Source organism: Aspergillus ibericus, assembly GCF_003184845.1.
Source record: "Aspergillus ibericus CBS 121593 unplaced genomic scaffold BO80scaffold_30, whole genome shotgun sequence".
NCBI classification, from domain to species: Eukaryota; Fungi; Ascomycota; class Eurotiomycetes; order Eurotiales; family Aspergillaceae; genus Aspergillus; species Aspergillus ibericus.
The window spans coordinates 379,953-393,308 of NW_020292128.1; the positions used below are offsets into that span (position 1 = coordinate 379,953).

At 55.1% G+C, this 13,356-nt stretch overlaps 7 protein-coding genes across 7 annotated transcripts; 5 read left to right on the forward strand and 2 right to left on the reverse strand.

The window, feature by feature from the left end:
- Positions 1–166: 166 nt before the first annotated feature.
- Positions 167–1,824, forward strand: BO80DRAFT_142029 (C2H2-type zinc finger protein). Its single transcript, XM_025713700.1, has one exon. The coding sequence runs from the start codon at positions 431–433 to the stop codon at positions 1,712–1,714; it is 1,284 nt and encodes a 427-aa protein (XP_025573571.1). The 5' UTR covers positions 167–430; the 3' UTR covers positions 1,715–1,824.
- A 764-nt stretch (positions 1,825–2,588) lies between these two features.
- On the forward strand, positions 2,589–3,358 carry BO80DRAFT_426782 (uncharacterized protein). The gene has a single exon (XM_025719853.1). It carries the CDS (start codon positions 3,076–3,078, stop codon positions 3,316–3,318), a length of 243 nt encoding a protein of 80 aa, XP_025573572.1. The 5' UTR covers positions 2,589–3,075; the 3' UTR covers positions 3,319–3,358.
- A 28-nt stretch (positions 3,359–3,386) lies between these two features.
- On the forward strand, positions 3,387–4,028 carry BO80DRAFT_359676 (uncharacterized protein; the record flags this gene model as incomplete). The annotated part of the gene is made up of 1 exon (XM_025715937.1): positions 3,387–4,028. One exon carries the CDS (start codon positions 3,387–3,389, stop codon positions 4,026–4,028), a length of 642 nt encoding a protein of 213 aa, XP_025573573.1.
- A 923-nt stretch (positions 4,029–4,951) lies between these two features.
- On the forward strand, positions 4,952–5,864 carry BO80DRAFT_142064 (U6 snRNA-associated Sm-like protein LSm1). The gene is made up of 4 exons (XM_025713701.1): positions 4,952–5,203; positions 5,295–5,363; positions 5,448–5,563; positions 5,631–5,864. The coding sequence occupies exons 1-4, from the start codon at positions 5,035–5,037 to the stop codon at positions 5,802–5,804; spliced, it is 528 nt and encodes a 175-aa protein (XP_025573574.1). The 5' UTR covers positions 4,952–5,034; the 3' UTR covers positions 5,805–5,864.
- Positions 5,865–6,488: 624 nt separating this feature from the next.
- On the forward strand, positions 6,489–10,962 carry BO80DRAFT_411037 (mRNA-binding protein RRP12). Its single transcript, XM_025717952.1, has 3 exons — positions 6,489–6,643; positions 6,730–8,640; positions 8,694–10,962. Exons 1-3 carry the CDS (start codon positions 6,581–6,583, stop codon positions 10,521–10,523), a joined length of 3,804 nt encoding a protein of 1,267 aa, XP_025573575.1. The 5' UTR covers positions 6,489–6,580; the 3' UTR covers positions 10,524–10,962.
- Positions 10,963–11,680: 718 nt separating this feature from the next.
- On the reverse strand, positions 11,681–12,043 carry BO80DRAFT_142083 (uncharacterized protein). Its single transcript, XM_025713702.1, has one exon. It carries the CDS (start codon positions 11,933–11,935, stop codon positions 11,741–11,743), a length of 195 nt encoding a protein of 64 aa, XP_025573576.1. The 5' UTR covers positions 11,936–12,043; the 3' UTR covers positions 11,681–11,740.
- BO80DRAFT_142089 (uncharacterized protein) lies at positions 11,776–13,356 on the reverse strand. The gene is made up of 2 exons (XM_025713703.1): positions 12,553–13,356; positions 11,776–12,485 (listed from the first exon to the last, which is right to left on the reverse strand). The coding sequence occupies exons 1-2, from the start codon at positions 13,099–13,101 to the stop codon at positions 11,988–11,990; spliced, it is 1,047 nt and encodes a 348-aa protein (XP_025573577.1). The 5' UTR covers positions 13,102–13,356; the 3' UTR covers positions 11,776–11,987.

The window sequence follows — 13,356 nt, forward strand, 5'->3', positions numbered from 1 at the left end:
TTCGCTTCAACCTCGCCCTTGTCGGCTCGCTACTCATTCATCCGGGGTCTATTTCCGATTCCGGGTTCGATATCACCACCACCATCACCACTATCATTGCTCCCACATTCCGTATCCCTTCAGTCATTGAAAGGGAAAATTCGTCCTTATCAGCCCTTGAGTTGATTTCACACTCGACTGCCGCGCCGCCCTGGTTCGTCATAGGGCCTGTGATCCTCGTTACCCTTGCGCGCTCCTCCTATCATCTCGCCTCGCCAAGGTTAGGTCTGGGGTACTAGCGGGTGGTGATCGACTGGGCCGATATAGCTCCCTACCCCTGGTCGCGACGTGCATCACCGTCGCCTCGGCATCTCATCCCTTCCGAACGTGTCCTTTTAACCCGGCTCTGTCCTACCTTCACTACCCTCCTCGGAACTAGGACAAGCTTCACATGCCGCCACCGGCCTCTTCAGTAGATTTCTCCAATCTGCTGAACCCTCAGAGCAATCCCGTTGATTCAACGCCTTCCACCCCCGTGGACAGCTCCAAGGGTCCTTCCACCCCAACAAGTACACAATCCACCTCCAGCATGGCCTCCTCCGTGAGCCTACTTCCTCCCCTCATGAAGGGTGCCCGGCCTGCGACCGAAGAAGTGCGTCAGGATCTTCCCCGTCCATACAAGTGCCCCCTCTGCGATCGCGCCTTCCACCGTCTGGAGCATCAGACCAGGCATATCCGCACGCATACGGGTGAAAAGCCGCACGCCTGTCAATTCCCCGGCTGCACCAAGCGCTTCAGTCGTTCGGATGAGCTTACGCGCCACTCGAGAATTCACAACAATCCCAACTCGAGGCGCAGCAACAAGGCTCAACATCTGGCTGCGGCTGCTGCAGCTGCGGCTGGCCAGGACAACGCCATGGCAAACAACGCGAGCGCCATGATGCCTCCTCCCAGCAAGCCCATGACTCGGTCTGCCCCCGTCTCGCAGGTCGGATCCCCCGACATCTCTCCGCCTCACTCCTTCTCCAGTTACGCCAACCACATGCGATCAAACCTGGGTCCGTATTCGCGCAATAGCGAGCGGGCCTCATCAGGCATGGACATCAATCTATTGGCGACGGCAGCGTCGCAGGTTGAGCGCGACGAACACTTCAGCTTCCATGCAGGGCCACGCAGTCACCACCTGTTTAGCTCGCGCCACCACGGAAGTGGCCGCCTCCCATCCCTGTCTGCTTACGCAATCACGCACAACATGAGCCGCTCGCACTCCCACGAGGAAGACGATGGCTACTCGCACCGCGTCAAGCGCTCGAGGCCCAACTCTCCAAACTCCACTGCTCCTTCTTCTCCCACCTTCTCCCACGACTCCCTTTCCCCCACCCCCGACCACACACCTCTGGCGACTCCCGCTCACTCGCCGCGGTTGAGACCCCTGGGCTCCAGCGATCTGCACCTGCCGTCGATCCGTCATCTGTCACTCCACCACACACCTGCTCTTGCTCCGATGGAGCCGCAACCCGAGGGTCCCACCTACTACAGCCCCAGCCAAGGTCATGTTGGCCCAAGCATTTCAGACATCATGTCTAAACCGGATGGGACGCAGCGCAAACTGCCCGTCCCCCAGGTGCCGAAAGTCGCCGTTCAGGATATGCTGAATCCCAGCAGTGGGTTTTCCTCGGTGAGCTCGTCCACCGCCAACTCGGTTGCTGGGGGCGATCTGGCCGAACGTTTCTAGTCGACCTTTTCAGCCAACTCTTGGTTTGTGTAAAAATTGGGTTCTCAAAAAATCAGCAGTTCTTCATGCGCGCTACGACCGAATAGACTTGTGCATTTACAGTGGTTCATGGGCATCATTGGTGTCGGGTGATTGGGTGGTTTTTTTTCCTCAGCTCTGTTGGATTTCCCTTGTTTTTCTTCCCTGCTCATATCTTTTTGCAAGGCGTCACTACTGATAGATGGACGGGATATCTTGTGAATTGTTTTTTGTCCCCTCTGATTCTCCCCCTTGCCTTCGTCCTGGGGCTTGGTCTTCTAGGCCCTCTTCTTCTCCGCTACCCTATACCAAGCGAAATGGCTCTTCAGCTGTTGTTTTCTGTGTTCTCTCTTCTCTCCGAGGTCCGGACCTCCTGATTCAAGTCATGTCGCGAGACACAACTGTTTCCTTGCCTCTTCTACGCTGTGATTATAGACCTCGAGCCGGATGAGAGGAGTCACAAAAATCCAAATAAGCCTTAATCGGAGCAATCTGCGGAGTATAATCCCTGTAGCCAATCAGTACATGTAGATAGCCCGCGGCCCGTAGTTGGGAACGAGCCCACCGGGCCGTCCGGTTTGCGATGAACTGGGATGCGATGGTCCCGTGCAGACCCCCTGCCCCCTCAAAGAGTCCAATCCCTCAGATGATGTCGATCTCCGCGCATGATCCCTTCGCAACGGGTCAGCAGTCGTCCAGGTTATCTCGGCGAGTGGCAGGGGCAGATTAGATATCCGCAGCCATCGGGATTGGCGCTGATGCCGAACTTCCGACGGTGGCTTGTCGACCCCGGGATTTTGCACGCCAGTCTGTGCTTCACTGCCTCCCTGGCTGTCGGCGTGGTCCGATGCGTGGGCGTAGAGAAGATTGCGGCGCGCTGAAATGATGCAATCGATCTCCGATCTAGTGTTGGATATGACCTGTCTCGGGGGTTAATGGACGAAAAGAAAAAGCAAACAAGCCAAGCTGTCGTTGGCCTTATCCACTGAAGGGGATTCGCACTCTCGGCCTCACCCACCCATCAGGACAGCGACAGGGACAGGGCTGGAGAGGTGGTGACTCGATGAGGTGAAAGGCTTGCTAAGCGACTAATCATCGCTACGGGGTCATCCGGGTTCCCCCCCTCCTTCGTCCACTCCTTCTCCTCCAGCGTCGTCCATCTTGGCTCTTGGTTTTTTTTTCCTTTCCCCGCTATGCGCGCTCTGGAGCCTCATACCCACCATGGCCGTCGCTGAATCGCTCTCCACCTCTTTTCAGGCACGATCGGTCTTGGTGTGATGCTGCCACTCATCCGCGTGTGTTGGCCTGGACGGTTGTAAATCTAATCACAAAAAGGTAATGCGATGTCTTCTTCCCATGTGAAACTCACTTTCACGCCTGTTACTTTCCCCGCTTCGACGGCCTCGTCCATCAAGCAGGGGAATGGTGACTTCCCCACGGCCATGACTGGCTCTGTGTCTTCCCTCGCTGCACACAGACTAAGCATGTGGGAACAGGCTCTCTCGATCGCTCTCTCAGACAGGATCGCATTTCGCTGCCCATCTCGGGGCGCGTTGGCGTCCTCCTCGATTATCAGAGACATTTAAACTCCGTACACTGCACCTGGGCTTCTTCATCCCCCGGGTCAAGCATGAGTGAAGGCGTCGTCGTGTATATGCCACCATCGACCGGTGTACCGTCCTTATCGAATGATACTGCATCGGCATCGGCATCCTCGTCCAGTATATCCCTAGACACACGATGGGCATCGAGACTTGCAGGTCATGAGATACTGGAAGATGATGGAACGGGGGCTCTCGTCGTACCGGCCCACGCGGAACGTCGCAGCCCTTATACCTATATCTGCCTCTTCCATGTCCTAGACTGTCATGTCACTTTCGACAATGCCGAGGACTGGAGGACCCATGTCTTCAGCCACTTCCGCACTCACGAGCCTCCCAAGACAGCGCGCTGTCCTCTCTGTCCCAGTGAACGGTTTAATGATACCCCCGAGTCAAGAGCCTGGGACGTTATGCTGGACCACGTCGATGTGGTCCACTATCAGCAGGGTCAGACTCTAGCCGGCAGCAGACCCGACTTCGAATTGATGCAGTACCTGTACGGCTTGAGGATCATCAGCGTGGATCAGTTCAAAGTGATGCAGCTCCCACCGCCCCCGTCGAGTCCCGCATATCATCGATCCCAGGAACCGGTTCGGGCGAATATCGGGTCCTCGGACGAGCCGTATTGCGCTCCGTATAGTCGGCGACGCGAAGAGAGAATGCGTGGTCAGCGTCGAGGGGTGAGCGTCGCTTAATCCGCTGCGTGCAGGGTGGTTGACTTGGATGGTCGTTATCAAAAAGCTGACTGACATTTCCACTTTTTGTTGCCTTCTTAGGGATCTTCCTCTGTCTTCATTTCTCGCATGTCATTTTAGGTTGATCGCATTGTGTATTATCAAGGACACCTAAAAGTCAACAAAAATGGTCATCATGAAGGATGGCCTATGCCCTGGGTTTTCTTTCTTTCTGATCCTTTGCTGTTTGGAATGTCCTCGGAGCCATTTGATTCCAATTTGAACGAAATTACTCATAACAACGCCGCATTCCTTGGCAGATTGAGAGTTTACGTCACACAACAAGCCTCTGAGATGGATCTCATTTTCCCGCAAGACTCGTGTATCTAGAAAATCGTAGGCCAGCCACGCTGTGCGCCAGGAGACATGCTTTAGGTATATTCCTTTGTTCGTAGCGTGGAGAAGGTGTGATCGTAACTCTCCGTACGAGGTTGCTCAGTGTAGGCTATTCTCTCGTCACTATACAATATATATCACGGATCAGAGTACATGGGAATATAGCGCATTCCCAGGACATCAGACTCAGTAGAGACTACGAATAAAGCCAACTCCGCTCTTGATCTACTCCCAAATAGCCAGTAATAGTATCGTCCAACATTTTCATGTTATTCCCAGGTAAATATCCATTACACTTAGTACATAAACATGTCGATGACGATGGCGGGCAGCAGGGACAAACAGGACAAACACCAGGGTCCCTCGGCCGCACCAACGACTCCTTCCCACCTGCCGATGCAGCACCGCATTGCCTGGCTCATCGCCGCTGCTTCCACTCGACCTCGCAGCATGAGAACCCCTTAACTTTCTCTCTCAAATCCCAGAATTTCAGCTCCGACCAGACATCTTCACACTCCCCACCCCGTCGCATAACTACCAATTGGCGGTTGACTCATCACCTCGCCCCTCCAGTTCCCTTCCTCGATCTCCAACCATAACCCGCCCACCCCTCCTCCCTTCCAACGAGGATATGGAACGGCTTTCGATCAGCGAGACCCCCGCGGGTGCTCACCACGGCAATGCGCCGCAGGGCTTTCCCCCCCAGCAGAACAATACGCTCGGACCGATGTCGCAAGGGCCCCCGCAATTACCGCCGCAGATGTTCACCACGGCGGCTCAGTTGTTGGATTTGACGGATAGTGCGTTTGTCTTCTTTGCATTTGTGGATTATTTGTTATGTTGATTGGTGTGGGGTATGGGAAGGTTGAAATCCGATCTAACGCTCATCAGAGAAGCTGGTTCTAGTTCTGCGAGATGGGCGGAAATTGATTGGAGTTTTGAGGAGTTGGGATCAATTCGGTATGCGCTTATGGCAACGATATGCTTATGGGATACTCTCTTGGGACTTGGCGATCTAACGATGCGACTCTGTTTCTCCTGCAGCAAACCTCGTTCTTCAGGATACCATTGAGCGTCTCTACGCCGGAAATCTCTATGCCGATATCCCGCGCGGGATATTCCTCGTTCGCGGCGAGAATGTGTTGCTTCTTGGTGAAATTGTATGTTCTTGGTTTCCTGTCCGATGTCTGGGTTAGTTGACTAATGGGATTGCGTCCCCCCCTACAGGATCTCGACAAGGAAGATGATATCCCCCCTCACATCCAGCGAGCGTCGTTCCAGGAAGTGTTTGAGCTGAAAAAGAAGGAAGAGAGCGCGCGGAAAACCGGAGACAAGAAGCGCCAGGGGAAGCTACAGACATTGGGATTCGAGCCTGAGCATAGCGGAGAGATCCTCTTCTAGACGTGAAGTTCGCATTTGGTTTCCCTTTTATTCGCGACTGCCGCGTCGCCTGGGTGTTTGTCAGGCGCGAGGCGAGATGAGACACTTGGTTGAGTATGATGGGTAATGCGGGTTCAAGCATCAGTTGGCACTTGGACCGTTGAGATACCCTCCATGACCGTCGCCAGAGCCAGGCATTGTCCGTGGCCTGACACGATGCGGCGATGTGAGGAATATGCAGGGGGTGCGAGAGAAGACTGAGAGAATCAAAGAGAGGGGAAACTCCACCAGAGGAGCCGTGGAAGCTAAGCTGATCTGTGTCCGAGTAGGAGCGAACGGGAGGACTGGCGAGATGGACGCATGACGTCTTAAGGAGGGGGTGGGAATCCGACACGAGGCTATATACTGGTCTGAGAGTTTGATCCGGACGGATAGGTGGAGGCTATGTTTGACGATTGTCATGTCTGATTACGCTATTTTCCTTTTTCATTATTCTTCAACTTCTTCTCCGAAATGGACCGCATGAATGAGAATCGATCTAGTGTTGAATAGACAGAATCATCGTAGAATCCCAGCCATGCGTGGAGAGAGAGAGGAGGTGAAGCTGGCTGTTATCGGGTTATCGATAGAGGCCGCCAAGAATGGGTGTACCTTTTTTTCACCTGCCCAAAAGATCGAGCCGGACCACAAAAAAAATCTCCGCATCCACCTCTTCTTCTCTCCTCCTCTTCCCCCCCAAGTCCGTCCCAGATTTCCTGGATCTACTTCTCAACTGCCCGTCGGTCGATCGTCTCACCATGGCGACCCTGGCGGAGAAGCTTGAGAAGATCAAGTCTCCCAAGCTGCAGAATCAGCACCATGTAAGTCCCGTCGAATCCTCATCCGCGGAGTTCACCCACCCACCACTTATCATCATGGCATTGCCTGCTGACAACTGACCCTTTAGACGGCCGTGGTGCTGTCTGCAGTGGAAGACACTCTTCGCGATCAAAAAGCCGACTTTTCCCCCACCGCCTATTTTGCAGCGCTGCTTGCGCTGTTGGCCCAGTCCATCTCCGCCTCCCAAGGCATCGTCAACAAGGATTTAGCAACCTCCGTCGTCTATCTGCTCGATATCACCACCGCTTATGTCCCTGCCCCGATCCTCCGCTCCAAGTTCTCTCAGATCCTCACCAGTCTCGCTCCTGCGCTCTCCCTGCCTGAAGTCGATGCCCCGCTTCTCCGTCCGTCCATTGGCTGTCTCGAGTCGCTCCTCGTCGCTCAGGATGTCCCCGCCTGGAATCTCCCTCACACCCAGATCGGCCCGCGACGTGCGATGGCGGGCCTGCTGAGTCTCTCCGTCGACCACCGCCCCAAGGTGCGGAAGCGTGCCCAGGACGCTTTGGTCAAGGTTCTCAAGACGCCTCCGCCCAGCCCTTCTCTCGATCACCCGGCTGCTGATATGTGTGCCGAGACCGCCATGCGCACTCTGAGTGACAGCATCACCGCCGCTGCAAAGTCCAAGCGTGGTCGTCATGATCCCCAGAGCCGGGACACCCACGATCCTTTGGTCATCCACTCCCTGCAACTGGTGAAGACGATTGCGATCGCATCCGGAGGCTGGCCCAGCAAGAAGATCGAGCCGCTGTGCGAGCTGTTGATGAACGCCTCCCGCTCCAGCAACGAATTCATCACGATGGGTGCTTTCGAGGTGTTTGAGGTGATCTTTTCCAGCATGGCCGATGAGTTTTCGTCCTCGAAGCTCCCCCGTCTCTTGGAGGCTATCACGGACTTGAAGCCCGCACAGAACGATTCGCAGCTGCTGCCGCCCTGGATTGCCGTGTTGTCGCGCGGTTACGATGTGTCTGCTCAGACTAGCCCCGAGGATACCTTCGAGAAGCTGCCCGCTCTGTTCAACATGGTTTCCGGCTATCTGGCTTCGCCTTCTAGCAACATCCGCGTATCGGCATCCGAATGTTTGGTCTCGTTCTTGGCCAATTGTATCCCGAGCAGCGTCATCATCGAGCCCTCCGTCTACGATGAGAAGACGCTGGAGAAGTTGGCCAAGGCGGCCATGGATCTGCTCTCCGTCAAGTACCAGGCAGCGTGGCGGGAAGTGTTCAACGTCTGCGCGGCTTTGTTCGACAGCTTCAAGTGGCGCTCCAGCCCTTTCCTGGACGGTGTTGTCCGGACGGTCGGAGAGCTCCGCAGCAACGAGTCTTTCCAGGGAAAGAAGGAGGCGGACAATGTTCTAGGTAGCGCAATCGAGGCCATGGGCCCTGCTGCAGTCCTGGAGATTCTGCCCCTGAACATCATTGAGCAGAAACATGGCCAGCCTGGTCGCGTTTGGTTCCTCCCGGTGCTCCGCGACAACGTTACCAACACCAACCTTGCCCATTTCCGCTCCGAATTCGTTCCCCTCAGTGAGGCCCTGTACCACAAGGTCATGGACTACAGCGCCAAGGAGAAGAACGTCGAGGTGAAGATCTTTGAGACCCTCGTCCAGCAGACGTGGGCCATCCTTCCTGGGTACTGTGAGCTGCCTCTCGACCTGGTCGAGTCTTTCGACCAAAGCTTTGCGGAACTGCTCTCCAACGTTCTCTACAAGCAGACCGACCTGCGTGTCGACATCTGCAGAGCTCTGCAGAACCTGGTGGAGTCCAACCAGGCCATCCTGTCCGTCGAGGCGGACGGCGACGACCTGATCCTCCAGCGCAGGATCACCAAGGAAGCCGCGAAGAAGAACATTGCTCATCTTGCTGGCTTCGCTAGCAACCTGTTGGCGGTTCTGTTCAACGTGTACAGCCAAACGCTCCCGCACTACAGGGGTTACATCCTCCAATGTATCAATGCCTACCTGAGCATTGTCCCCGAGCAGGTTGGTTATTTGCCCCGTGTCTTCGACTTGCAAGTCTTGCTAATGATTTACAGGAGCTCAATGAAACTTTCGAGCGTGTTAGCTCGATGCTCGAATCCTCGGTGGTCTCCGAGACCGAGGCGGCCAAGCAGGGCAACCAGCAGTCCGGTTCTGGTGACAAGATGCCGCCTACTTCGCACACCCTGATCGACCTGGTCATTGCCATGTCAATCTACCTGCCCCGTTCGAGCTTCGCCAACCTGTTTGCTCTGGCTGCGGCCATCCTTAGCGGGCAGACCGGTGATCAGCAGCTGATCAAGAAGGCTTACAAGCTGATTCCCCGTCTGGCCCAGACCGAGACCGGAAGCGCTGCGCTTCGCGAGCGTAGTTCGGAGCTTCAGGCCCTCATCATCAACACGGCGGACAAGACCCCTGCGTCCGCTCGCCGTGATCGTATGCTTGCTATCTACGAACTCATCACCTACCTGCCGACATCCGACCTGCATTTCATCCCCTCCGTTCTCTCGGAAGTCGTCCTGGGCTGCAAGGAAAGCAACGAGAAGGCCCGCACTGCCTCGTTCGACCTGCTCATTCACCTGGCGAAGAGAACCACCGACTCTGAGCAGAACCCTCCTGGTACCAAGATCCGCAACTCGCTGGTGCCCCACATGCCCAACGACGCCCCTGACGCCCCCGCTACGATCGAGGAATTCTTCACCATGGTGTCTGCGGGTCTGGCCGGTAGCTCGCCGCACATGGTTGCTGCCTCCGTCACCGCGCTCTCCCGTCTGTTCTTCGACTTCCACACTCAAGTTCAACCCGCCGTCCGCTCCGACCTGGTGCAGACCGTTGAGCTGTTCCTTACCAGCAACAACCGTGAAATCGTCCGGTCTGTGCTGGGCTTCGTCAAGGTCGCTGTCGTCGTTCTCCCCGACGAAGACCTCCGCGCGCGCCTCAGCTCCCTGGTGCCGAACCTGATGGTTTGGAGCAAGGAGCACAAGGGCCGTCTCCGCAGCAAGGTGAAGGGTATTCTTGACCGTCTTATCCGGCGCTTCGGTGCCGCCCCCGTGGAAGAGCTGGTGGGTGAAGGCGACCGGAAGCTCGTGGTCAACATCCGGAAGCTGCGCGAGAGACGCAAGAAGAAGAGAAAGGAGGGCGAGCTCGGTGGTGACGATGAGGATGAGGACGAGGAAGAGGAAGCCGCAGGCAAGGAGGAGAAGGGCGGTCGGTCCTACAGCAACGCTTTCGACAAGGCCGTGTACGACTCCGACTTTGACTCGGACGACGACGCCAGCGAAATCGACGTCGACGAAGAGGGAATCACCCACGCTTCCAAGGGCCGCAAGGCCAAGAAGGCCAAGCAGAGCGAGCAATACATCCGTGAATTGTCTCCCGAGGACAACCCTCTGGATCTGCTCGCCCCCAACGCTCTGGCCAACATCTCCACCACCAAACCCAGTGTCCGGTTCCTCAACACCGGTCCCGGCTCCCGGAAGAAGCGCAACGCCAAGGTCGACGCCGATGGCCGTCTGCTTCTGGGCGATGACACCCAGGACGTGGACATGTCCGCTGGCCTGGACGACAACGCCGGCGAGAGCGGCATCAACGCCTACGTTCAAGCCGTCAGCGGTCCCGACGCCGTGCGTCGCGGCCAACGCGGCAAGCTCAAGATGGCCCAGTCCCAGAAGAAGAAGGGCGGCGATGATATGGACGTGGACGAGGACAACGACAACCACGCTTCTGGCCCTGCCTCCCGGCCCGGGCCCGGCCGTCGTGGTCTCGGCATGCCCAAGACCCACGGGCCCAGCGGCGCTGGACGCATTCAAAAGCGCAAGCCCATGCGTGGCGGACGGGGTGGACGCGGCGGACGCGGCGGTGGATTCCGCGTGGGCAACAGAAGATGAACCTCATACATACCCTATTCCAAACCATTCCCTCGACCCCTTCTGGACTGAACTGATCCCAGTTCATTCTCCCTCCTACCCACCGACCCAAAAGCATTCCAAATTCCACCTCTTCCCGTTAACGGCACTGGATACCAGCTAGGCAATGAAATCCATGTTTATGTATGGAGTATGACGAGACCTCTCTTGCTTTACCTCATCTTGCTTTTTCTCTCTATCTATATTTTTGCTGTTGATAATTTACAATCCCAATGATGTTTCATCAATCACCCTTCTTAGTTCGCTCCAAAAAAAGATAGTTAGTCAGTTATGATTTAGTTGTCATCATTCCTTATTAGGTATCTTTATATACCCTTTCAATTCATTCATTCATTCATTCCTTCATTCGTTCATTCTGTTCTGTTCGAATTTACACTGCTCTGCTCTGCTCTGCTCTGCTCTGCTCTGCTCTACTCTACCCAGATCCGACATACGCAAAATTCGATCAACATTCATCTTAACCCCGTTCCAACAACCTACGTCGTAAATAGCCCAGCCCACCCATCTCTATACCCGATATTACCGTAATCTATGAATAAACAACTGCGGGTGATATACTATCCCTACCTACCGATTTAGACATCTACATATCTTATACGATGGGAGTAACTAGTTATACTACCTTACATAAGCAGTAACCACCCAGAGTAACTACCGTAACTCCGTATGTAAGTTTCGACTCTGGAAGGTACATACATACCTTCCAGGGCCTATGTCCTGAAAGCGGGAGTGAAGCAAGCAAGGTACATCTATGCCCGTGTAACCGGGAGGGTGATTGGGACTTGGACTCCGAGCCGATTACGTAGGTGGGTGTGATCTGTCAGATTTAGTCAGTGGGCGCGCGGGTTCTGGACTGCGCTCTGTCTCGGTGGGCCTTGGGGCTGTTGATTCGGGGGTTTTCTGTTCCTACTTCCTTCCGTCCTTGGATCGAACTATCTATTTACTCCGTACGTTACGGAGGATACGGTTGGATTGGTCTGACTAAATTCCTTCCTCACTAACTAACTACGGACTACTCTCGACGGTGATCAAGCAGAACAAAATGTGGGTATCAATTCTCTCACTATTGTATGAGTACATGGAAATATAAAATATCAAAGGCTCCCTCGCCAGCAGACCGATTAATCTAACTCCCAACCTCCCTCGCTATCGAAATTCGTGACGACGACGTTTGCTCTCTACGATAAGCCGTGAGTCATGGACGATAATGATGGCAAACTCCCCGCGCCGGCGACCAATATCTCAACTCCGAAGGAATCCTCGAAAACCAGCCCGGTGACTGGATAAAGAAGGCCGAAGAAAAAAAGAAAAAGAAAAAAAAAAAAGTGAAACGAAAGAAAAAGCAAAGGACGCCTCAGGAGGTCATTCCACATATCCCAAACGTTGGTATCATGCCGGCATCAAAACCACGGATGAATAACAGACCTAAGCGAGCGACTTACGGGCCTTGCCAAGCCATATCTGCCACCACCGGCAGACTCCAAGGACAGCTGCGCGGCCATCATCTTTGCGCTCGGTGCCGTCTGGGTTGCCTAACATCATGGCAAAGATCCAGAAAAAGGCTGCAATCCAGGCAAGGAGAAATACGGCTATGGAGAGAAACGGCGATAACAGCAGCACCATGAGCAGTCCAGCGATGGAATAGGAGTCGATGGACTCGGCGATAAATGATCCCTCCGGGTCATAGATTGGCTGAGTCGATGAAGATCTACTCGAGGACTGTCGCAAACAGACCAATCGTTCATGGATATGCAGCTGGGGCACCAGCAGATCACAAAGCTGTGCTCGGAAGGACGTGGTCCGAAAGTATGGTATGCAGGAACATATCCGAAGCGGCGACACAAGGAGGACGAAGATGAGACCAAAGATGGTGTAGAATGCTGCACAGAAGGAGAATACGGGGACGGGGACGGAGAGTCGAAACTAGGGTCCAGGCGGTTAGTTACGGGCCAAATGATTTGGACACAGAAGACCAAGGGAAGCTCACCACCATCAATAGAGCGTCCGGCTCCGCAGGCTCCGGGGAAATGTCATCGTCATGAACCGCTCGTTTATGCACGCGGGATGCGCCATTGGGGTGGTTATCGCCCGACATGTACGAAGAATGATCCGTCCAACTCCCGCGAACACGCCCTTCTTTGCGCACGGCCTCGCTCGTGATTGAGGCTCGGGTCAATATGGAGCCGTTCTCGAGATAAGGCGAAGAAACCGATGTCTCCGGGGGAACGGATGCTTGGCCAGATTCAGCATAGATGTGCTCCCCGGGATCCTGAGACGGATGTGACAGACGATGCTGCCGGCGGGAATGATGGTGAGGTGGCTGGAAATGCGATTCGGAGTGAGAGGAGTTGAGACGGCCGTCAAGATAGCTGAGTTCGGACGGAGAGGAGTCCTTCTGGGGGGATGCCAGTGGCGGTAATTGCGGGGGATGATGTGCTGCAGGAGGAACGGTGGATGTTGAGTTCGGAAAATAAGCTGTCACGAGGTGACTATCATCGTGATGATGGGCAGCAGGCTGGGACATTTCCGGCTGCTCCATTGTGGGCGGAGTAGGGGAAGGGAGGCGGGTAAAGATAAACACCGGTAGAGGATGAGGGCGTGCGAGTCGGTGGAGCAATCAAGGGCGACCCCCTTGGGAAATACCGCAGCAGCAGCAACACAAGGTGGGACGGGAAGTACACACGTACACGAGCGAGTACTGTGTCGAAAGAGCAGCGGCAGGGATGAGTTCACCGCATGGCTTCAGGTGCAAGGGGGCATAACGGATCTCCAAGGCATGTACCAGGTACCGGGG

What these genes read in the sequence shown, in the direction of transcription:
- BO80DRAFT_411037 (XM_025717952.1), top strand. Translation starts at nt 6,581, where the DNA reads ATGGCGACCCTGGCGGAGAAGCTTGAGAAGATCAAGTCTCCCAAGCTG. An exon ending in AGCTGCAGAATCAGCACCAT is followed by an intron (nt 6,644 to 6,729) that starts GTAAGTCCCGTC and finishes CTGACCCTTTAG; the next exon opens with ACGGCCGTGGTGCTGTCTGC. An exon ending in TGAGCATTGTCCCCGAGCAG is followed by an intron (nt 8,641 to 8,693) that starts GTTGGTTATTTG and finishes AATGATTTACAG; the next exon opens with GAGCTCAATGAAACTTTCGA.
- BO80DRAFT_142064 (XM_025713701.1), top strand. Translation starts at nt 5,035, where the DNA reads ATGGAACGGCTTTCGATCAGCGAGACCCCCGCGGGTGCTCACCACGGC. An exon ending in GTTGTTGGATTTGACGGATA is followed by an intron (nt 5,204 to 5,294) that starts GTGCGTTTGTCT and finishes AACGCTCATCAG; the next exon opens with AGAAGCTGGTTCTAGTTCTG. An exon ending in TGTTGCTTCTTGGTGAAATT is followed by an intron (nt 5,564 to 5,630) that starts GTATGTTCTTGG and finishes CCCCCCCTACAG; the next exon opens with GATCTCGACAAGGAAGATGA.
- BO80DRAFT_142089 (XM_025713703.1), bottom strand. Translation starts at nt 13,101, where the DNA reads ATGGAGCAGCCGGAAATGTCCCAGCCTGCTGCCCATCATCACGATGAT. An exon ending in AGCCGGACGCTCTATTGATG is followed by an intron (nt 12,486 to 12,552) that starts GTGGTGAGCTTC and finishes CCTGGACCCTAG; the next exon opens with TTTCGACTCTCCGTCCCCGT.
- BO80DRAFT_142029 (XM_025713700.1), top strand. Translation starts at nt 431, where the DNA reads ATGCCGCCACCGGCCTCTTCAGTAGATTTCTCCAATCTGCTGAACCCT.
- BO80DRAFT_142083 (XM_025713702.1), bottom strand. Translation starts at nt 11,935, where the DNA reads ATGTGGAATGACCTCCTGAGGCGTCCTTTGCTTTTTCTTTCGTTTCAC.
- BO80DRAFT_426782 (XM_025719853.1), top strand. Translation starts at nt 3,076, where the DNA reads ATGTCTTCTTCCCATGTGAAACTCACTTTCACGCCTGTTACTTTCCCC.